Consider the following 24,323-nt stretch of genomic DNA (forward strand, 5'->3'; position numbering starts at 1 on the left):
GGAACAGTATGTGAGGTCCTGGCTGGCAAAGGGAAGGAGAAGTGCTGATGAAAGAGCCTGTCCAGCTCCAGCCCCTGATACTGATGTCCCCAAGGCCTTCTGGAGCCTTTTCTAACAATGTGAAGTATATTGCAAAGCAGCTCACCCAGTGAGAAGACTTTTGGCATAATGTGCCGATTTGTACAGATCCTGGAGATAGAAGGACTTCAGACCAACCAGGGAGTTATCTGATCAGCTTGGTGTTCAATGTAACTCTTTACCATGGCTCAGACTTTGTTACTTGCAGTTACAGTTTCTCATTTTAGATTGTGCAAATTTTGCATTTGTTTTTACATGTTCTTTGTTAATGCTCTTTATCATTTTTCTGAGTTGGAAAGTTAGATTGCATCATAGTTTACTTTATACATATTTGTATTCTTCAGTGGTGAAGTATATTGCAAAGCAGCTCAGCCATGTGAGAAGACTTTTGGCACTTTTTCGTTTTTCGTTTTCTGAGTTGGAAAGTTAGATTGCATTCAAAATGTACAGAAATACTTAATTTTGTTAAAGCTTTTTATAAAAAATGCTTCTGACCAGAGCTTTGTTTCCTTGTCATTAATGTTGAACACCACCAGAGGGGCTCTCACCTGAAAGGTCTCTGCTTCATGTGTCTTCAGCAGAAGATCTAGACTTTGATTGCTATATTTTCAGTTAATATTGACCTTACTGAGCTTTAGCCATATCCGCTGCCTATCATAAAAAATGTTAAGTACAGTGAACCTTTCTAAAATATACAGTAGTAAAGAGACAAACCCACCAGCATTATAGTAGCCAAATTCTTGTTTGTGGGCTGTATATATAAAATTGACTTGAAAAAGTTGCTGATTTTAGAGTACTGGCACCTTTTTCATTCCAATTCAAGCACTGGCTATTGTAAATACTCCTGTTGTCTGCTGTGTTCAGACTCAAGTCCTGTGTGTGATCAGTGGCGTTTTCTCCCGGAGGCCAAGGGAAGCCAGGCTTCCCCTGTTTTTTCGGATTGTAGTTAAAATTTAAATAAATACATAAAAACACTTTGTTTTGTTTCTGTAATTCTACTTTCCTGTGTGTTCCTGCCGGACCGTCTCTCCGTCTCTCCCCCATTCTCATTGAGTATTTTACAAAGAGTGAAACAGCGCCCCTCTAGATGTCATGGTGAAACAGTAGATTGCATTCACTGTTGCGAGAGGAGGCCAGCAGAATCTAGTTTCCCTTGGTGAAAAACAATTGAGGGATTAACCAATCAGATGAGGCCCACGTGATGCCCCTGCCAACCTGTGATTGGTCAGGGCCATGCCAGGGGAAGCCAGCCGCCTCTAGCTTCCCTTCAGGGGCGGCTGACGATTTGATTGGACACTGCTATCCAATCACATCAACATCAATTTTAATACTGTAACTGTCATCACCGCCGTTAGAAATTATCAAACAAATGAAGCATTATGGAGGGTGGAGATTTGGCGTACTTAATTAAGCATAACTTCACTAAACTTCTGCTACAGCAGCAACTAAAAATTAAAGCAGATGGCAGGACAACGCCCACACTCGAGCTGTGTACACAGAGGAATAAGGGATCTAATCGGACGTTCAATGAGGACAATTATGTCCGCACGGAGTGGCTAACTGGAAGCGCTAAACTTCAGCGTCTATTTTGCTGGCCATGTCTTCTTTTTGACAAGGGTTCGTGCTCCCTGAACAATCCTTGGGCAACTTCAGGATTCATCGACCTTGCCAACCTGTCACAGGCAATTGAGAGGCACGGTAAATCTAAAAATCATATAGATTGTGCTGTGAAATTAAAGCTTTTTGGACGCGTCAGGATTGACGAGGCTCTGGATGTAGCAAGAACCATTAGCACAAAGAAGCACAACGAACAAGTAAAAAAGAACCGGGATATTCTGAGGAAACTCATCATTGCTGTCCTGTACCTTGCACGCAGTGGTGTAGTGGGGATTTTTGTACTAGGGGGACGCTATTTTAATGAGGTAATCCCAAACAATGCCACACAAGTGCGCACGTGCGAAGTGCACTCACAACACGGGCAGACAGGCCCAAAGAAACTACCGGCATGCTTACGGCCCGTCCACACAGCAGCTTTTGGCGATTTGTCCACCGCTTCCAGCGCGTCTCCGCCCATTGACTTTGAATGGGGATGACGTCACTTTCCCTCGCTTGTCGCCGAATTGCATTGTGGGGGGGGGCGAGGCGAAGATTTCCAGGATTTCCAGGATGTTCAGGATTCCAAAGTTGAACAATGTTCAACTTTTGAGGCTGAGCTGGAAGCGACAGCCAATCAGATCCGTTTATGCAAATCTGACAGTTCAAGCGCTAGCCAATCAAACCGCGTGCAAGCTGGGAGAACGAGACCCGCAGTTCATTTCTATATTCCACAAAAATGGAGGAGAACTTAGTTATTGCGGTAGCAAATCACCCGGTTCTTTATGACCAGTCCCTATTTACTTACCGGGATACAAACCGGAGGAACCAGGCATGGGGGGAGGTGGCAGAGGCAGTGGGTGAAACTGGTAGGTTTTCGCTTGTTTGGGGATTTTATATCCAGTTTACTTAGTTGCTAGTTTACTTCGTTGCTAGCAAGCATAGACAGTATCATTAGCCAGCATGGAATGTAGCATAAAATAGCACCATAAACATTAATCTCATAAATGTTCAAAATGTTAAAAAAATAAATGTTCATCATAGCCCTTCCTATTTGACAATAGTGTAGAAGAACCGGGTTTTTTTGCTTTGTATGTCGGGGGCGGGATATTCATGTGATATTCATGTGATTGGTTGTTGGTCGCGAAATCCCCAAGCTGTCAGACACGCCCAGCTCCAGGATTTTCAAGATTTGGTCAAAGCTGCTGTGTGGACACACCGTTAGTCCTATAGTTGCTGTACTGCAAAAAGTAGACGGCGCTGCGCTCAACACACACACAGACTCAAAATCATGGACACACTGGCATATAAATTACATAAACAATTTATAGGCCTAAATTGCATAAACTACAGTATTGCAACTAAGCAGACGATGATCTGGACTTGAAATTATTCTGATTAGGTCTAGCCTACATTGCAAATAAGCAGACAGCGCTGCTTTTCTCACACACACACACACACACCTTGCGTTTTGAAGACTGATAAATCCGAAATGGATGAACAAACTTTGCAGCCCAGTTTCCCAGCTTTGCAGTGTATCCACGGGTAGCCTCTTGTTTCCTCCGCCACATCTCCTCCGTCCATACCTCTGGGAAAGGTGAGCTTGAGCTAGCCAGCGGAACGTTGCTAGCGCAGCTAACGTTGACGTTAGTGCTAGCATTATCCACGTCTTTAGGCGGCTCTTCTGGTGAATTAGGCCTATACTAGTAGCAACTTCACTTGTAGCTTCGGTGCTCTAGCCTCTTTCTTCTTGTGAATTATATTCTTTTTAGAAAAGAAGTCAAGTAAAAAATGTTAGCCTGCCATTATAGAGCTTTTTCGTTAGCATTCTTGAGGGAAAGAGCTACCGCAAAATCGGCGGGCAGTGAGCTGGCTCGCCGTGGGTGTGTCAGTGACACACCCCCAGCTCGCCGCGGAGTCATGAGCGTGATGATGAATCATAATTCTTTAAGGAAATCGTTTTTATTTTGTATTATAATTACTGTGAAATGTATTATGTTTTTGTCATTATTACAACAAATACACACTTGCAACTGATAACACTGGCAATGATTTTATATTTATTAGACTATTAAAAAAAAGATTGTGCTCCAAATAAGTGGGGGTACGGCGTACCCCCGCGTCCAACGCCCACTACACCACTGCTTGCACGTCAAGAGCAAGCATTCAGGGGACACAATGAGGCCGCTGGCAGCTCTAACAGGGGCAATTTTGTAGAGATGGTACGTGCATTTGCAGAGTTTGACACTGCACTCGCGGAGCACTTGGGATCGTCAACAGTCTTCAGCGGTATGTCAAACACCATACAAAATGACATAATTGAGAGCATAGCTCGTTGTATCCAGGATGAGACTGATAAAGAAATACACATTTCTCCTTTCATTGCTGTACAAGTGGATGACACATCAGACATCTCCAATAAGTGCCAACTCACTATCATAATCAGATATGTGAATGAAAAAGGCAGTGTGTGTGAACGTTTCCTCTGCTTTTTTGATGTCAGCTTAGAAAGAGATGCAAAAGCTGTAACATCAGTTGTCATGAGAGCCATCGGGAACTACAGCCCAACAAACAAACTGATTTGTCAGATGTATGACGGAGCAAGCTGCATGAGTGGACAGCACGGTGGCATTCAGGCTTTAGTGAAAGCACACTACCCCAATGCGCTATTCATCCACTGCTATGCTCACAAATTAAATTTGGTTTTAGCACAAGGCACAAACAACATCCAAGCAGCCAAACTGTTTTTTGCCAATCTCGATGCCTTCCACAATTTTTTCTCACGTTCATGTAAGAGATCAGCACTACTGTCTGAAGTTGATCGAGCTGTGCGTGTACCAGGGGGTTCTGCTGTGAGGTGGAATTTTAAAAGCCACGCAGTACACGCCATCCATGAAGGACGCGGGTCGCTCTGTATCGCTTTTGACAGGATAATGACAGAGCCGGGATGGGACATTTGAGAGACCATTGCACAGAGTGCTTCCTTGAAGCAAAAACTTGAGGATTTTGACTTCACCTTCCTGCTCGGGGTCTTTCAGTCCATTTTCGGCCTCACAGAACCACTCTTCCAGGTTCTGCAAAGCAAGACGGCGGACATCAAAAAATGCCAGGATCGGATCATGAGCACTCTCAGCGCTCTCAAAGCCACAAGAACAGATGAGACATTCAGTCGCATTTACGATGACACGGTCAAAGCAGTCGGCGATCCTGTGCCCCGACGTAAACGACGTCGCCGCGGCTGGGACGACCTGGAGCAAGGGTTTAACCAGCACCAAGAAGGAGACGAGGAAACGGTTGTGTCTTTCCGGCGTCTTTACTTCCAGATTGTTGACGGCATAGTGTTGCACATGACCCAAAGATTTGCAGATATGGAGCACCTGCACACATCATTCACATTGTTCTGCAACCCTGATGCATTTCCCAGCAGTGAGCTAGCTCAGCTGATCAACACGTATCCATTCTTTGATGAGCAGAAGTTAAGGAATGAGCTGCACACGCTGTACAACAACAGGTTGTTTCACAAGCCACCAGGAGAGCTGATACAGCTTCTTATTGAGGATGACCTACAGGGCACACTCTCCGAGGTCTACAAGCTGCTCCAGCTCATGCTCACGATACCAGCCACCAGCACATCAGCAGAGCGCTCCTTTTCCTGTCTAAAAAGGATCAAAACATATCTGAGAAACACGTGTGGACAGGACAGACTTGTCAACCTAGCCACAATATCCATTGACTCTGTTGTTGTGGAGGACCTAAAGGCCGCTGGGAAGTTCTATGACATTGTTATTGACCACTTCGCTACCATGAAAGACAGGAGAATGGCCTTCCTCTTCAAATAGGGTGAGTGAAATGCACACCCCTTTCTCTTTGTGCATACCTGTTGCCTGAACTGCCCGTGTAGCTATGTGTGCAATTTCTGATGTGGTTCTGTTGGTTATTGTGCATTGCTTGCCTGGATTTAGCTGCAGGTGTTCAGTCTGAAGTAGTTGTTTATTGCAGTTGTTTAATTAGCACAGGGTGCTGCTATCCGAAAATCAGCACCGCAGATAGCATGCCATATAGGGCCCGATCACCTGAATAGATGAGATTGTTTATATTTTGTGTTACTTTTGGACTACGGACTGAACTAATTACAGAGACGAGGACTGTTGCTGCACTTGCCGTGTGTGTTAGTGTAACAGATGTAAATATGCAGTGGGGTTTATTTAATTTAATTTTGTATAATCACACACATTCTGTGTTTTATATTATTTTATTCTGTGTTCTTCATTTTATTGAATGTTAAATACCTGGCAAGGTCGGAGAGCTGTGCTCAGGAGTTTATTGTTGTGAGGACTTTCATTTCCTTTCTTTGTGATTTTACTTTTTGTATATATTGTGTCCCTCACGTTTCCTCTTCCCTTTTTGTAAACGTTCCAAGCAATGAGAGGAGTCACTGAGGGAAATGTATGTAAAACTGATCATTTTATCTGTTATCAGATTCAGACATTAAACAGAGATCGTCTCAACTTTACGCTGACTCTGCGGGTCTCGTCCATTATCAACACAACGCATACTGATACTTTGATGTGAACGTAAAACTTTAAAGGTCTCCTGATTTAGTTTGTGAATGAATGCTTCTTATTTATTAATTACCGAATCTGCACTGCGCATTGAGCGGCTGGTATTGCATTGGTGGGGGGAGGTTGGCATAAATTAATAAGAAAATGCTTAAATTAATAAGACGAGAGAGTTTCAGCTGGAGAGTGCGTGCGGACCTGTCGCTTAGATAACAGGCGTGTACAAGTCCTGCATCTGTATGATACAAATGTGTGTAAAATGTTACCGGGCGCTGTAATCACTCATCTGGTTACGTTATTGACCACCCCCCCCCCTCCGACCCAAAAACATTGGCTTCCCCTACATTTTTCCCCACCCCACGCTACTGTGTGTGATGCCACCTTCAGGACATTCAGTGTCCTTTTTTTAACAGAAGACCGTTGCTAGAAGCTGCAGCTAGACTGCAGAAGCATTATTTTTTTGTTTTTGAGGATGGAACAATTTCACACACAGATATAGGGAGGCTAGACCTATACAATTCATTTATTTTAGTTTATAAATGAATGTCAAGACATTTATGTTATTGATTTCTGAAGCACTTTCTAAATAATAAAAATAGTTCATATGTATTTACTGCATGTATGCATTGATGAAAAATAAGCCATGTGCAGTAATATAGAAAATTGAGGATGCAACGCATTGGTATGAATCGTGATGCATCGGGATGCATCGGGATATCGAATTGAATCGAATCGTTGACAGGATAATCGTAATCGAATCGAATCGTGAGATCAGTGAAGATGCACAGCCCAGTGTCGAATGCAGCAGACAGGTCCAAAAGAATGATGACAGAGGAGAGGGAGGCTGCTTTAGCCGTGTGCAGTTCCTCAGTGACAGCAAGGAGGGCAGTTTCTGTGGAGTGACCTGCCTTGAAACCAGACTGGTGCGGATCGAGAAGGTTGTTCTGATGGAGATAACAGGAGAGTTGTTTAAAGACAGCGCGTTCTAGAGTGTTTTAGACAGGAACGGGAGGAGAGAGACAGGCCTTTATAACATCAGACGGGTTGAGAGTGGGTTTCTTTAGGAGAGGGTTTACTCTTGCCTTCTTGAGACTGTTTGGAAAGTGACCAGAAGTTAGAGAAGTGTTGATGAAATGGGTGAGAAATGGTAGAATATCAGGAGCGATAGTCTGAAGGAGGTTTGAAGGGATAGGGTCCAGAGGACAGGTGGTAGGGCGGGCAGAGGTAATGAGGGTAAGATCCTCACTTGGAGAGAGAGGGGAAAAGGTGGTCAGTGTGTGGGTGAAAGGAGGGTCTGGTGACCCAGCGATGAACATATTTAGTTTAATCAATCACAACGAAAAACAATTGCATAGGTGAAAACTACGGACGGCTCGTGTGAAATGTGTTTGGAGATTGACTAATAAAGTGATTAATTATTTAATTAATTTCAAACTATAGTATTAAAAGGTTGTTAAGTGTCTATTACTAAGACTGGAACAATTCCAGGTTACTTTTGAGAATATACATTAAAGGATGATACAAAATGTACTTAATGAAATTCCATTTGAACAATTGCATTTTATTTTGAATAGTTGCCTTTTAAGTCTCAGATGATTCAGTAACATCAGATTTATTTTAGACCAAACAAACCCAGATCTACCACCTACGGGTGGCTACATCATATTGTAAAGGTAATGTGCATTTTTATAAGCATACGCATGGTGCGTATGCTTATGTGTCCAAAAATATGCAATCTATGAAAATTGTTATATTTGAAATATAATAATAAGAATATTCAAAACACATTTTAAGAACTTGTTGAAGGATTTGTGGACTATGGGATGTTGTATTTTCCTCTTTGGCAATAATGTTATAGCAATTCAGCCAGCTTTTCTTACGATTATGCAGTATTTCATATTTTTTTTGGAAATGTTTATCAAGAACCACACACGGTCTGAATGTTGACTTTATTTATTCACTTTATTTAATTTTTTCAGTAACTGATCAAAATGTATTGTAAAATAGGGTATTATTATTAAATTCACAAAATGACATTACAATTAGTAAAATATTGAGCATAAAATAAACTCCAATATGAATATTTAAATCAACAATGAAAGCATATTTCAATGTATACAGTATAAGCTTTATAAAGCCATCTACATTTTTTACAAACCCCTGCTCATTAAATGTTTCTTGGTGTTTTTCTCTGGCTTAAATAAAATAATAAAACATTTTGGAGCGAATATACACGTAATTAGTCCAAAACTGGAGGCCAGAATGGCAAATATCTCCACAGCCACAGTATATTTCCCAGGAGAGCTGACATATGCTGGGATAAATGTGATCCAGACTGCACAGAATATCAACATGCTGAATGTGATAAGCTTGGCTTCATTAAAGTTATTAGGTAGTTTCCGAGCTAGGACAGCTAACACAAAGCAAAAGACAGCCAGTAAGCCTATATACCCAAGTACAGCCCAGAACCCCAAAGCTGATCCTAATGCACACTCCAGGATGATTCTCTCCTTGTATGTCGTGAGGTTTTTCATTGGAAAGGGGGGACTAAGAACTAACCAAATAGTACATATCAAAACTTGAATAAATGTGAAAGACACTACAGTCAATCTTTGCTGTGAAGGCCCAAACCATTTCATCAAATTACTACCTGGTAATGTAGCTCTGAAGGCCGTCAGAACTACTATAGTTTTTCCAAGAACACAAGACATGCAGAGGACGAATGTGATCCCAAACGCTGTGTGGCGCAGCATGCAGGACCACTCCGAGGGTGCTCCAATGAACGTTAATGAACATAAGAAACATAGAGTCAGGGAGAAGAGCAGCAAGAAGCTCAGCTCAGAGTTGTTGGCCCTGACAATTGGTGAGCTCCTGTGACGATAGAACACAGCCGCTGTTATAATGGTGAGACAGGCACCACCGATTGAAAAAGCAGCCAAGACGATTCCAAGGGCCTCGTTGAAGGAAAAAAACTCTACAGGTTTGGGAAGACATGTATCTCTCTCTGCATTAGGCCAGAATTCCTTGGGGCAAGGGAAACAATCAAAGGAATCTGAAAAAAAGAAAAGAGCTTTAAGCAGTTGGAATTTATATTTTATGTTGTAGACATACATTAGAAAAACAAATACCTGTAGCATTGCTAATCTCTCCCTCGGGACACGGTGTACAGTCATAACAGCAGATGGGTTTTCCTTTCTGAAGCACTTTACGAGTTCCTGAAGGACAGCTGTCAGTGCACACTGACACAGGCACCTGTCACATACAAATTAACTCACATGTAGACAGGTGTGCTCTGAAGCTAAAATTATAAAAGGATAGATTCATGTTTTTTTCTTCACAATGTTTTTCTTTGTATCTTTTACATGTTTGTATTGTCAACTGCACTGCCAAGGCGATACAATCCAGTTTTTGTGTAAAAATAATCAGCTAAAGTAAGTTTCAGCAGTCTGAAAGTGATTATCTTTAATTGTGTCACTTTTCTCCACTCCATAAAAAGTAAGTAAACGTGTATTTGAAATAATAAACGTAACTTTCATACTAAAAATACTCTCTTATTATTTGTAACATTGGAATTTGTATGAGGTACCCTCGTAATATTTATCAGAATAAACAATTTCAGAGACCTTAAACTCTTTATAAAAATTAAAGACTCTATACCCTTTAAAATGATATTGTGATGCCCCTGTGGGTTCATCAGTAGAGAGGAGATGGCTGTCCTGTCTGTGCTGTGGTGATTGCAGTGATTGCAGTAACTCAGGGCACCTGGGTCTGGTGCCCTGCAGCTATTTAAAGCCTCTCTGCTTCTACCTGCAGGCACCCCAGTTTTGTTGAGTATATTATGAGTTTCTTCAGTTGTTTTACTTTGTGCACTTCAACACTCTCACACACATACATGTCCATACAATCCTCACCCTGCATTTACATTACTGATACCACTGACATCCACACGTCATACTTTACTGTTTTTGATTTGATTTGTTTGTCCTAAATAAACATATTTAGTTAACCATCGACATGGTGTGTCTCCTCTTTGTTGTGGCCTTTTGAGCCGGGTCATAAAAAATGGGGTCTCGTCCGACGGGTTATTTCTAGAAATGTTGTGTAGTGCTCAGAGCCCATGGCATCATTTGAGCAGCTGATTAGTTGATGTGGTCCAGCTGTGTGCTGGCTTGGCACTGCTATTTGGGGGACACATCATGTTTTTTGGGTTTCAGGAAGCTTTAGTGTCGTCAGGTTTTGTGTGCCAATCAGAAGGTAAGATGTTGCTGCTTGTTACGCTTTTGTAAAGAGTTTTCCCCACTAGGCTTAAGTGGCGTTTCCCCTTGGGTTGCATCTGTTTGTTTTTTTCATAGTGTTGTGGCGACATCGTTAGTGTCAGCTGTTTTCGGACAGCTGTCTCGGGGGAACATCAGCGTGATTTCTTGGTGTTACCTGCGTGCAGGTCGCTCCATAACTCCGACGGGTTCCAGTGCGTAATTACCTGCCGCAAACCACATGAAGACTAGAGATTAGTACGATTTTGGTTAGGCAGTTAGGGGGGAAATTCTCTGTTGGGTTTTGTTTTTTGCCCATGCGTGTTGACAGTTTAATACTTTGCTTTCTGATTGGGTATAGACAATATATTATGGCTTCTTTGTCGGCGTCTGTGGATGCGCCCTCAGTGTCTTTCTTAGATGATTGCCAGAAGGCGCAGTTGGTCGAAATAGCAGAGCATTATGAAATTGCTAGTGAGCAAGCAGAAACATGAGATTAAAGCTGTCATCTTTGTTTGAGCAGGGGGTGTTGCAGAAGAGTGAGTCTGGTGCGGCAGGGGTCGTGCCGGTAGTGGTTCAGACAGCTGGTTTGACGCTCGAGCAGCAAAAGTAGCTTTTGGCCATGCAGTTTAATCAGAAGGGGTTGCAGTTGGAGTTGAGGTTGGAGCAGGAGAAGTTGAGGGGTCAGCAGCAGGAGGTAGATAAGCGTTTAGAGGTGGAGAAGGTGGAGAAGGTTCTGGAGGTGGAAAAGATGAAATGTGAGATGGAATATGCTAGATTACGGCTGATTGGAGAGGGCAAGATTGCTCCGGTGGAGGATGGTTCTGATAGGTCGGCATCAGGTAATGGCGATATTATTTCTTACTTGCGGTTAGTGCCAAAGTTTAATGAGCGTGACCCTGCATTTTTTTTTACTCTATTTGAACGCATAGCAGAGGCAAGGAACTGGTCAGATTCGGACAGAGTGCTGTTACTTCAGTGTGTACTCACAGAAGGCCTATTCAGCTGTTTGTGGCGAAAATGCTTTGGACTATGCTAGAGTAAAATCAGCAGTGTTAAAATCATACAAACTGGTTCCTGAAGCGTATCGTCAAAAGTTCAGAAGTTGGGTCAAGGGGGATAAGCAGACACATGTGGAGTTTATCCGTGATTTGACTTCTCATTTTCAGCGGTGGTGCGCGGCAGCAAAGGTTGCCAGTTTTTACGGTCTTTGTGAACTCATTGTATTGGAACAATTTAAAGATGTTATCCCTCAGCGTGTGGCCACTTATGTAAATGAGCAGAAACCTTCCACCGCGCTTAGAGCTGCTGAACTAGCGGACGATTTTGTGTTGACACATAAGGGCAGTTTTCAGTTTTACAGAGAAGTGGTCGAGGGGTGATTGGAGACGTGGAGAAGATGGTGGCTATTTCCGCGGTGGTGCAAAGTGTTCACCAGGCTCCTCCCGTAGATTTGCAGGTCCGGGGCGATCCGAGGGCGCCAGAGTGGGCCAATGTCATTATTGCCGAGCAGAGGGTCATTGGAAGGAGCAGTCCGTTGCTGGAACCTGAGGGGAAGCCTCGTTCTTCATCGCATGCTCCAGCCATGTGTTGTTCGGCCGTTTTGGTTAAAAAGCCGCAGGGTGTAGGATCGGGCATGGTGCCTGATAAGAAGCTGGTTTGTGCCGACTTGGATGTGAGTTCTGTTTTTGAGCCGTTCATAACGGAAGCCGTTGTATCAATGGTCGGTAGCAGCGACGTGCAGTCAGGGGAGGCAGGGGAGGCAGAGCCTCAACTGTCATACTCCAATGTAACGGAAAAACAACTAAAGAAAAACTAAATAATAATAAAATGTCTCCACTGATCTGTGTTGTAAATGTGATTTATGTATGATTCCAATCGCTTTTTATAGTCAAAATCAGCAAATTTGCCGAGCTCCGCTACAACTACGGGTAGCGATGAGAAGTGAGGCAGGGACGAGCTCTGCCTCTCGTAAGCCCACAGTAACTGGCTGGAGCGCGGGCACTAATTTAACGCGGGCACTGTGAGCGCGCTCAAGCCAGTTACTGTGGGGTAAGGTGAGGCACAGATGAGCTCTGCCTCATCTCAGAATTCGTCACCCCACATAAACTGGCTGGAAAGCGGGCCCTAAGCGCATGCCTGCACCATCTCACTTTATGTCACCAATGAAATGTTTGTAGATCCCTTTATTACATGTATCCTCGCCATCGCCAGTGTCTCTAAATAACTTATTTCATATATATATATTATATTTAGGCTCGCTGGTCTCATCATACAACGGCAATGAACAAAGCACCAGGGGAGGCAGCCATAACCTCTGGGCGCAAGTGAGCCCACAGGTTCTTGTTGCTACTGTTATTCTACGCAGAGACAGTAGCAACAAACTAGACTTTTGAAACTAGAGGAAGATAAGGAGGACTTTTACAAAGAAGTAATAGAGATTGTTGTCCAGAAGGATAGGATGGACTTCATCTTCAAGTCAAGGTAAGACCACAATTGTAATGAAAATGGGATCTTACTAAGAAAGAACAATCCAATATTTAGATTTTGGGTATCCTTTTGTTGAACGGTCTGTTTAAAATGAATCGAAGCATCAGACTAAAAAAGCTTTTGAAAATAACCGAATATTTCGATTAAGGTCAACATATAATATTTGTAAATCTGACTCTGAAAGAGTCAGTGCCTCACCAGCCATGAACCTCACCGCACGTCACTGGTTCGTAGTGACAAGTATGTTCCGATTAAGGTGTTGCGTGACACAGCACCTAGATACTCATTTATTGTTGAGTCAGTGTTGCCTTTTTCGTCAGACAGAGACTGGGGATTTTGTGCTGATGAGGGGCATGGAGATGGGCTTGATTCCTGTGTGACGTCATACAGTAGTGCTGGAATGTGAGCCGGTACAGGGAGTTGTGTCCTTCGGCGTGCGTCCCGTGTTGCCACTTGATGGGGTATAGATGGTTTTGGGCAACGATCTTGCTGATAGTGCTGTGTAGGCGGGTGTGCCACCGCCTGTGGTGGTTTCCAGGCCGTTGGCATCTGTAGAGCCAGATCCCTTTGGGGCCCCGTCTTAAGGGGGGGGCTGTGATGCCCCTGTGGGTTCATCAGTAGAGAGGAGGTGGCTGTCCTTTCTGTGCTGTGGTTATTGCACTGATTGCAGTAACTCAGGGCACCTGGGTCCGGTGCCCTATAGCTATGTAAATCCTCTATGCTCCTCTCTGTGCTCTCTCTGCTTCTCCCTGCAGGCATCCCGTTTTTGTTGAGTGTATATTATGAGTTTCTTCAGTTGTTTTACTTTGTGCACTTCAACACTCTCACACACATATATGTCCATACAATCCTCACCCTGCATTTACATTACTGATACCACTGACATCCACACGTCATACTTTACTGTTTTTGATTTGATTTGTTTGTCCTAAATAAACATATTTTGCTAACCATCGACATGGTGTGTCTCCTCTTTGTTTGTCATAACAATATGAAAATGTAATATGTTAAACTATTGCTTTGGGGCTCCTCACCTTTGTGCCACCCTCCACCCAGGTGAGGTTCCTGTTGATAAGGAACTCCTGGCCCACCGGCAGTGATGAATCGTATTGCCCCACAGTCACCAACTCAATGCTGCCACTCTCATTTCTTTGCCAGTTTACCAGCTCATATGTGGCCACAGGATCCCCGTTGGCATCAAATGACACATCATAACCATTTTGGGAAAAATTTACTTTTTTCAGCTGATTAAGAACCTAGGGATGAAGTAAAGGAAGACAGTGAAGGGGATAAAGAGATAATTTAAAATAAAAGGAGCATTAAAATGTATAAAAGAGATGTGCAGCTGAAAAAAACATTGGGGAGTTCAAAACATTATTTGTATTGACCTCTTTGGCCTCTAGCTTAGTGAACTTATCACACTGTGTAGTAGAATCAGTTTTCTGACACACTGCGTTATGAATGGCATGCGCTATTGCATAGACAGCCTTGTACGCCATGTTAGTGACTCGAAGTTGAGATGTGTCAGTGTATGAGTTCTGGAGCATCTTTATATCTTCAGTTCCATCACACACACTCCTGTCTGTGGCTTCACCTAAAAACACAGAGACAGAGGGAGGTGTTTTTAGCCATGACGATTACATTCATTCATTGTTATCTTTGTATTGTGTTATTTAACCTGCCAAACAAGCATTGCATAAAAACAAATCTTTAGTGTTGAGATTTATTCTTACTTTACATCAAATTTCATGCAAGCCGACATGTCTATCTGTTTTTTACGTTATTTATTTATTTTCAAATGTCAGCAGCTCACATTTACACAAATGAGTCATCGGACAAATACTTACAATTGAATTAGGCAAAACATGTATTCCTTGTATTTAATACTGACTTGCCCTGTTATAATGATGCATGATGGACACTAGAACCAGCAGTACAGGATCATCAGAAACCCTTATCACACTAGAAATAAACTTTCTGCCCTCTGCTGTCTGGTAGACGGTAACACACTAATAGGCCGACACAGCTTGATTCAACTCGCAATAAGACTGCTGAACTCTTGAAGTCAGGACTTTTATACTGTCACTTTATATTTAAATTATTGTACTTACTTTTTAACTCATCTACATTATGTATGTACATATACCGTGTATATATTACTTCTCATAAAGCATACATTTACTACATTCCTGTTTACAGTTCATCTTCTTTATTTTACAATTACTGAAAACCTGTCAACAAATATATTGCACATTTTATATGTGTTTTATTTTACATATATTTTAACTCTGCACTATATGTTTTAGATAAGCAGGATTAGCAAACAGGGTTTTGTCTTTAAGAGGCTGATCATTTTGGGCAACACAATCAAGACAGTACTCTCAGTGTCATGAATGTTTCAAATTGGCACAACTTTCTCACTTTCTACCAGCCTGCAGTTGAATGCTTCCTCCCAGAACATGGTGAGCAATGGGGAGTCAGCCACTATTTTTTTTAGCATTTATTTTATGACCATTTTTAAAGGGAGACTTTCCCTAAATTGTTGTGCATAGAGGAATAAATAGCTTTCAACTAAACAAATAAACAGTCTGGAATCACTGCATAATAGCCTAAGTAGAATAATGTACATGTATGTTGTTTACAATATATTAGACAGCATTGTTAATAAACATGACCTGAACATCACAATGTAAGATCATTCACCGAGATGCACCTTATGTCCGCCTCATGTATGTCATTACAAATATTAGATTTCCCTTTCAGTCCAAATCTGGGGTTTGGTCTTTAACAGGCTGATAAATTCAGGGAGATACACTTTGACAGAAAATAAAAAACCGAACACAATCAAGACACTACCGTGAGTGTCATGTATGTTTAAAATTGGCACAACTTTCTCACTTTTTACCAGCCTGCAGTTGAATGCTTCCTCCCAGAACATGGTAAGCAATGGGGATTCAGCCACTTTAGACGGAGAGAGATCCAGCAGGAAGTCCCTCAGACCTGGGATGACAGATTTTTCAATGCCAAATCCGATGGCTCCAGCAAGGAAGCTGAACCTCAGCAAGTCTGGGTCGGTCACCCAGGACTCACTACCTATCCACTGGCGAGGTGGAGAAGGCTTGCGTGACAGCTCCTCCAGCAGAATTCTCATATCTCCGATGGAAGTAAATGCCACAACAACCTTAGCCGTTGACCTGGAGGGACGTTCAATGACATATAAAAACAATAGTTATAATATATGAGTATAATTGTATTTTATACATTACAAGTCATACTGTAAGTATGAAGAAAAACAAAACATAAGAGATGAGCAACAGATATATTGACACATTTCCTGTTGTAATAAAAACATGTTCCATCACTTTTAGAACTTGTTTTGTTTTGTCTGTGCAGAAGGTCAGTATCAGCACAGGGAACTAAAGGAGAATTAGTGATATAGAAACCTGCGGATAACGTCAGCTACTCTCTGGATCCGGCTACGTGGGTGGGTCCGATAGAAAGACTCTGAGTATTCCACACAGATCCCCTCTTTACGTGCTGCATGCAGGAAAGACGCCATGCCATTGTTGCCATAGTCAGAATCCGACCGGACAGCACCTATCCAAGTCCAGCCAAAGTGTTTTACCAGCTTGGCCAGCGCGTCAGCCTGGAATTGATCACTCGGGATTGTTCTGAAGAAACTTGGGTACTGCTGCTTATCAGACAGGCATGCACACGTGGCAAAGTGGCTCACCTAAAGAAAACAACAGTTATTTAACGGGACAGAGGCAAAACAAGTAATCGACTCAAACACAGTTTGCAATAAATTCTAAATATTTACTTGAGGTATGTTGAAGGGCCCGATGATGCGCGACATACTGATGGAAGACGTGGACGCAGACGCACCAACAACGGCCATCACCATACCAGACTCTGAGCATTTGTCGCCGGTGTTGAACACCGGGTCCAGTCCTCCAGAAAGCTGAAATGCAACATGCACCGCCACGGACACAGAGGCACATGAGTCATAGATCTCATAACCAAGCTTGATCCCCGGAAGCAGCTCCGTGCTGTTGTTAATCTGCTCGATGGCGAAGACCATTGCACGTGAGAAGCGCAGTCCACGGGAGTTGATGCTGCACACAGACATCGTTGTTAATGTTAAAACTTTAAGATTTAAAAATAATTTGTGATAGGCTACAAGATGACTGAAATTCAAATATATGGTCTAGATAATAACGAATAGCATCTCTGTAGGCAAATGGGAATGTCATCCGTCAAAAACCCAAACACATGATTAGATATTAATATGTCCAATTTTCACAATAACTTTGCTGAATTGATTCAATGGTCCAATAAATCCTAACTTTAACTTCTGTCCATTCAACGAATGGTTAAGTATGTATACCAGTTAAACTATTAACTTTTATGAAATAGAAAAAATAAATCCACATTATGTAAAAAACTGAAAGATTTATAAATGATTATTATTTTTAAAAGTTTGTACATACAACACAGTACATTGCAACACACATTTACAATATACACATCAATATACTGTATATTCCCACATTCTAGCCAAAATCTCCCTGTACTAACCTCCCTGCGCAGCTTAGTGGCTCGGGCATGGTGGTGTAGTTATGCTTCACTGTGTGCAAGTTGGAGTGTATGGAGAAAACACCCCCAATAACATAGTCACCGTCCAGAGAGAATGCAGGTTGACGAGTGGTACCTTGTAGCTTACATGTCACATATGAAGCATTAGTGCTAAGCACAGCAGCAGTCCTATCCCCTGTAAGCCCAGCTGCTTGTTTCACACCATCCCCAAAACTATTCAGAACAAGAACTGACTTCAGCTCACACAAAGCTATAGACAGTATCAGACCAATAAGAGACATCTCCATCATCAACTGTCACCAAGTGGGCAAACTGTACTGTGTGTTCTCACTGGTTTATAACGTTTTTCAGATGCTTCCCTCCTTCTACCATACGTCACTTTACTATTAGAGAGAGCCCATGCCCAGCGCTGACAAGATGTATTTATTTTATTCTGTATTTTATATGTAACTTTTATTCAAATAATCATCATTGACAAAGTCATGCTGTTTGGATGGATGCCCAAATACCCTAATCTAAACCCAACACAGCAGAACTTGCCCTGACAAGCCAGACATGTCCTTAAATGGCCAATATGCTTTACCTGTTTTATGTTTTTCTAGGATCAGTATATGATTTTCAGAGAAGGAGGTGGGTGGATGATTTAGTGGGAATGCTGTTAACAGCATTCCAACTATCTGTTCTTCTACGAACAAAATTATTTATTATTCCGCCTGTTACGCTTTGAAATTTCACCGATATCCGATATCAGCTCTATGTCAATTATGGGTGTCATCATATGCCGTTTCCATGGAAACGCACGCATCCTTCGCAATAAAAGACGATGTCGCTTTACATGAACTCCTATGAAAATGTTCAAAAAGTGCTCAAACTTCACATGTGTGCTAACAGTCCAGCCGTGAAGACATCTACGGGACAGTTTTGAGATTTCTACAAATGCCGTTGCCATGGCAACACAATGCTCACCATGAAACACGGTTTTCTCATAACTTTAGTGAAAATGCTCCAAACGGCCCAAAACTTCACAGGTTTGGTAACGATGCAGCCATCAACGCATCTAAGCGTATTATGGGATGTCATCAAATGCTGTTGTCATGGCGACAGATCATTCGCCATCAACTTAATTCAAAAGTTTGCAGTCAAATATTCTGCTGCTTTTCCAAACCTTTTTACTTTATTTTCTTCTCTCATCACACATTCAAGCCCCCAGTGTTCATCAATCATTTCAATCTAAATTCTTCACTTTCTTCTTACACATTACATTTCAGCATAGCAATTCAGTGTCAGCTTTTCAGCATAAAGCATTCCCACTAGCAATTTCTTCAGGAATTGCATTCTCTAGTTAGAAATAATCTTGTTTTGCTCATTGTTCCCCATCTTTTTAAGCTTTATGGTTTTTTTTTTTTTTTAAAGCAAACATCTTGACTGAGATTCTTGTGACTATTGCTTAGTCGTTTCAGAACAACGCTGTTTGTTGTGCTGTGCAGATCCTCTGAACCAGTGAAGGCTTTTCAGCAGCACCTTTATAGTTTTCATATGTTGCCCCTTTAACAGAGGTTGTTTTACCTAAAACAGGCCTGAACAAGGACAAATACAGTTGCAAGAAAAAGTATGTGAACCCTTTGGAATTACCTGGATTTCTGCATAAGTTGGTCATAAAATGTGTTCTGATCTTCATCTAAGTCACAACAATAGACAAACACAGTCTGCTTAAACTAATACCACTCAAACAATTATATGTTTTCATGTTTTTATTGAACACACCATGTAAACATTCACAGTGCAGGGTGGAAAAAGTATGTGAACCCCTAGGCTAAAGACTTATTCAAGAGCTAATTGGAGTCAGGAGTCAGCCAACCTGGAGTCCAATCAATGAGACGAGATTGGAGGTGTTGGTTAAAGCTGCCCTGCCCTATAAAAAATACACACCAGTTTTGAATTTGCTATTCTTAAGAAGCATTGCCAGATGTGAACCATGCCTCGCACAAAAGAGCTCTCAGAAGACCTACGATTAAGAATTGTTGACTTGCATAAAGCTGGAAAGGGTTACAAAAGTATCTCTAAAAGCCTTGATGTTCATCAGTCCACGGTAAGACAAAGTGTCTATAAATGGAGAAAGTTCAGCACTGTTACTACTCTCCCTAGGAGTGGCCGTCCTGTAAAGATGACTACAAGAGCACAGCGCAGAATGCTCAATGAGGTGAAGAAGCATCCTAGAGTGTCAGCTAGAGACTTAAAGAAATCTCTGGCACATGCTAACATCTCTGTTGACGAATCTACGATATGTAAAACACTGAACAAGAATGGAGTTCATGGGAGGACACCACGGAGGAAGCCACTGCTGTCCAGAAAAAACATTGCTGCACGTTTGAAGTTTGCAAAAGAGCACCTGGATGTTCCACAGCACTACTGGCAAAATATTCTGTGTGTTAGGGAAATAATTGTCCTAGACTCCTAGATATGACGTACAGGACCAACCCTGACGTCTGTTTATCTCCTTTAAGGACATAGGCTGCTTGAGCCATAATGTTATTGTTCCCATTCTGTGACCGGTCAACACTAGGTCACAGATGGTCTGTTGTTGTGGGTGCACTGGGACACTTCCTTCTTTGTTGCTTATGGACTCCAAGGTATGACATCTTCGAGGCCATAAGTGACGGACGCAAGTAACTCAGTGTGCCCAACTGTCTAAAGCTATCTTATCAAAATATGTTGATTACTCTCTGTGAAACCAGTTAAATGGGCTAACAAGAGAGAGGCGCTCCAGAATATACGTGGCAAACCACCCGTGCAGTCAGACCGTGGCTGCTGTGACTTGTGATGTGAATCTCTCCGGCCGTAACTCCAAATAAACATCCAGTGTTTGACATCAAAGCTCCTGCTCTACCGTGTCTCCTTCCTGAGTCGGTGACTCCCAATGCATTGCTACACAGAAGTTTCCCTTACAATTTGGCGTTGTCGGCAGGATACCAACAAATCTTCAGAGCTGGTAAATGTGATTTTCAAATCTACATTTGGACATTGCCTTACCAGAATCTGTGATTGACGGTATCCTAAAAATTACCTGTGAAACTGAGTGGCTGCGTTTCGTTTTTGGTTAATGAACATTTGGGGATAATAAACCCAGGGGATCAGTGTCTGGGGACTCAGTCCTGGCTGATTTCCTCTGTGTGTGCTGCTCGGGACGGAAGTGCCATACAAGCATACACAGTTACTTTGGAACCCTCAGAATGCAAACCTGTTTTCAAATGTAAGGTTTTGAATTTGTTTGACATTTCTCAGTAGTGACACCCTCAGGCACCCAATATCATTCATGCTATGCCTTCAGTGGTAACACAGATGTTAAGGGGATGAAGTTTTTACTCCCAAATCAGATATGCTTTGTTCTTCAACAAAAGTATACATTTCCGGCATAATATATGTTTCTCACAATAGTTTTTGTAAGCTGCACACAGGTGATACTGAGTCTTCTCGAGTAATAGATTATACCATGCTTAAATAGACTCCTAAGTTATTATTTCATATGTGACATATGTAAGAAAAGGGAGGGAAGAGTCAATTATATTGAGTAATTGATTTTATATTGGAACATTTATTTCTCAAACCTGTTTTATGGAAGAGGAAAATATTTCTGATAAACTAATATGTTATCAAACGGTAAATGGTGAATTAATATAACATTTAGAATCATTGAGAAGGGGTGATATCCACAGGGACTAGCTCACCTTTAAATTACAATAACATTTCTCTGCTTTGGACTGATGAGTATATGATTCTTGCATGTTAAATGACTAACACAAACCTTACATTTATGCATGTGCATGTGTCAGGAAGGCTCCCAAATAATTCTGAGTGGCCTATCCTATTTTTGTAATTAAATTATAATGTGCTAATCCATTACTTTGAGTTGTCTGCACTCAGGAAAACATCCCTATCAAGTGTTAACCCAATAACTAGGACAGCTCTGAAGGCCAAGGGTCAGAGAGAGAGGGTCACACTCTCCGGCTGCAGAGGGCACCCCCAGCCACGGGCAAGGAGGCACGAGGTCGTTCGAGATGAGAGGATTCTAATCTTCAACTATCTGAGGAGATGGGATGCTTCTTCACCATTCTGCTCGGTGGGCTCAGGCAGACAACCCTGCGGGACGAGCGAGGACTTCAGAGGCTTCATACAAGGTTCCTTGTTTCTTGGAGGAGCAGATGTCTTCCTAACCTCTCCCATCACGGGGGGAGACCTGGATGCGCCACTTGGAATACGCAGGGGCACTGCTCTCAAGCAGATAGCAGAAGGAATGCAGGCAGATGAGCCTCCATTTCACTGGGGGGGATCAACTACAGTGCTCACTGAATGAGCCACACAAAAGCAGAGCAATTGGGGAGTTGAAATATGGCGCTCTGATGAAGAAGAGTTTTGAGCCAATCAGCACCTCAGTGCTAATCTACAGTATCAGGATGCCTTTACACACACCAGACACTCGTCATAAAGAAAGGAGGAGAACGAGTCAGAAAGACTGAAGGACATGTTCTTCCAGCTCTCGTACAAAGATGAACTTTTAATTGATTTTATATCTTTGATGTTTACAGATGTACAATTAATGACTGTCTTTATATTTCCAATGACCAGACATGTGTTGAATAGTGGTGATTCATATATTTTTGCCAGATCAGATTACACTTTCGCACTAAACAAAAGTAATTAATTAATATGTTCAGATTATAAAGTATTGAATAATAAGATATTTCTACTATTATCACAGATAATGTTAATATCCTTAATCGTCCAGCAATCAGGCTTAACAACACTACTCTTTAATGTATTATCCATGCACAGAAATACCTACAATGATGTTTCAAGTACTGGATTCATTTCAGTTTTGGCCCAAAACAAATATTTATAATATTTCATATAACAATTATGTAGCATATTTGATCCTCAAATTAGAGAAGTATAATTTAAAGAAATTGATATTATACATTCAACATTAGATAAATACAGAATAATCCTTTCCAAGTACCATAAGTAGATGCTCAGGTAATTATGGCTAATAGGAATAATTGATAGACTTAATTTGGTACAGATCAGTGGTAGCATTCACAAATGTAATAATTCAAGTTTTAAGAATGTTTAATCCTTCCTTTCCAGGTTTTTACAAAAGTCTTTGAATATTTGCCTAACTTTTCCTTTTCAGATTTTGAACAATGTACTTGACTAAAATGAATGTATTGATTTGACCAAGTGCCTTACTCTTGACTAAAGCATATTTAAGTAAACGTAAAAGTAATCCTAAAATTGAGGACACTGCACTTTTGCAGATTACAGATTGATAAAATCACAACTGTGAATTGTATACCTTAGCTGGATCTCTTAGGATCCTACGTTTTAAAATGCTTTTTGACTAGTGATTGCCTTGAAGTAAATCTTTAAAGCGGCAAGCTGGTTTTGATTTTATAGTTTGATAAGTGAAATTGACTAATGGTAAATGATAAAAGATATTAGTTTAAAACAAATATTTAGCTATTTATGCATCTGTGTTTTATGTGTGTTCATTATTGTGCTTTTGACGAAAGATGATCAAACACTGATGAGAGATGATTTTTCCTATTATGATTGGCTGTATCAATCATTGTGAATAAATGTTTCAATCTTATTCTACTTTGTGATGTAATTAATGTAAGGTGAGACCACACTCAAATCTAGAGACGCCTATTGAGTTAAGTATTGACCAAATTATTATTAGACTAATATTTTTAGGTTATCATAAATGATAAAAAGAGAAGACTGTTAGGGAAATAATTGTCCTAGACTCCTAGATATGACGTACAGGACCAACCCTGACGTCTGTTTATCTCCTTTAAGGACATAGGCTGCTTGAGCCATAATGTTATTGTTCCCATTCTGTGACCGGTCAACACTAGGTCACAGATGGTCTGTTGTTGTGGGTGCACTGGGACACTTCCTTCTTTGTTGCTTATGGACTCCAAGGTATGACATCTTCGAGGCCATAAGTGACGGATGCAAGTAACTCAGTGTGCCCAACTGTCTAAAGCTATCTTATCAAAATATGTTGATTACTCTCTGTGAAACCAGTTAAATGGGCTAACAAGAGAGAGGCGCTCCAGAATTGACGTGGCAAACCACCCGTGCAGTCAGATCGTGGCTGCTGTGACTTGTGATGTGAATCTCTCCGGCCGTAACTCCAAATAAACCTCCAGTGTTTGACATCAAAGCTCCTGCTCTACCGTGTCTCCTTCCTGAGTCTGTGATTCCCAATGCATTGCTACACAGAAGTTTCCCTTACACTGTGGACAGATGAAACCAAAGTGCAGTTGTTTGGAAGGAACACACAACGCTATGTGTGGAGAATCCAAAGGGTTCACATACTTTTTCTTGCAACTGTAATTGTTTTTAGAGTCTGATTTGTAACCAAAAGCATCAACAGGGGCCTGTATGAGATATCATCAGTATCCTCACACTTACCCACTAGGTGTGAGCTGGGGTTTGCCGTGGTAGCTGTTCTGCTGCTTAGGAGCTACAAAATGCAGAGGGAACAGCCCTCCATTCACAACATCCCCCCCCCCCCCCCCCCGACAGCAGGGCCAAAGAATCACTGACCGCCAGTTTCACACACTGAGGTAAGCTAGATGCAACACCTCTCACTTGATCTAAGTATTCCCAAACTCCTTTGTTTCTCCGCTACAGTCTCTTCTTAATTCAACACACCTCTCTCTTAATATAGTTCTTTGCTTCCCATCAC

At 41.7% G+C, this 24,323-nt stretch overlaps 1 protein-coding gene across 1 annotated transcript; it reads right to left on the bottom strand.

Annotated features, from left to right (window-relative positions):
- Nucleotides 1-8,380: 8,380 nt before the first annotated feature.
- On the bottom strand, nt 8,381-17,595 carry LOC117553777 (extracellular calcium-sensing receptor-like). The gene is made up of 8 exons (XM_034227848.1): nt 17,552-17,595; nt 16,794-17,088; nt 16,417-16,706; nt 15,872-16,167; nt 14,362-14,567; nt 14,008-14,229; nt 9,359-9,482; nt 8,381-9,282 (listed from the first exon to the last, which is right to left on the bottom strand). The coding sequence occupies exons 1-8, from the start codon at nt 17,578-17,580 to the stop codon at nt 8,381-8,383; spliced, it is 2,364 nt and encodes a 787-aa protein (XP_034083739.1). The 5' UTR covers nt 17,581-17,595.
- Nucleotides 17,596-24,323: the final 6,728 nt, after the last annotated feature.

The sequence above is a fragment of the Gymnodraco acuticeps genome, unplaced genomic scaffold (assembly GCF_902827175.1).
Source record: "Gymnodraco acuticeps unplaced genomic scaffold, fGymAcu1.1, whole genome shotgun sequence".
Classification (NCBI taxonomy): Eukaryota; Metazoa; Chordata; class Actinopteri; order Perciformes; family Bathydraconidae; genus Gymnodraco; species Gymnodraco acuticeps.

Bases quoted from the DNA above. Each gene is read 5' to 3' on its own strand.
- LOC117553777 (XM_034227848.1), bottom strand. From the start codon at position 17,580: ATGCCCGAGCCACTAAGCTGCGCAGGGAG. The intron at 14,230-14,361 runs GTCAATACAAAT...CTTCATCCCTAG, and splicing joins CTAAGCTAGAGGCCAAAGAG to GTTCTTAATCAGCTGAAAAA. The intron at 9,283-9,358 runs GTATTTGTTTTT...TCTTTTTTTCAG, and splicing joins AGAGATTAGCAATGCTACAG to ATTCCTTTGATTGTTTCCCT.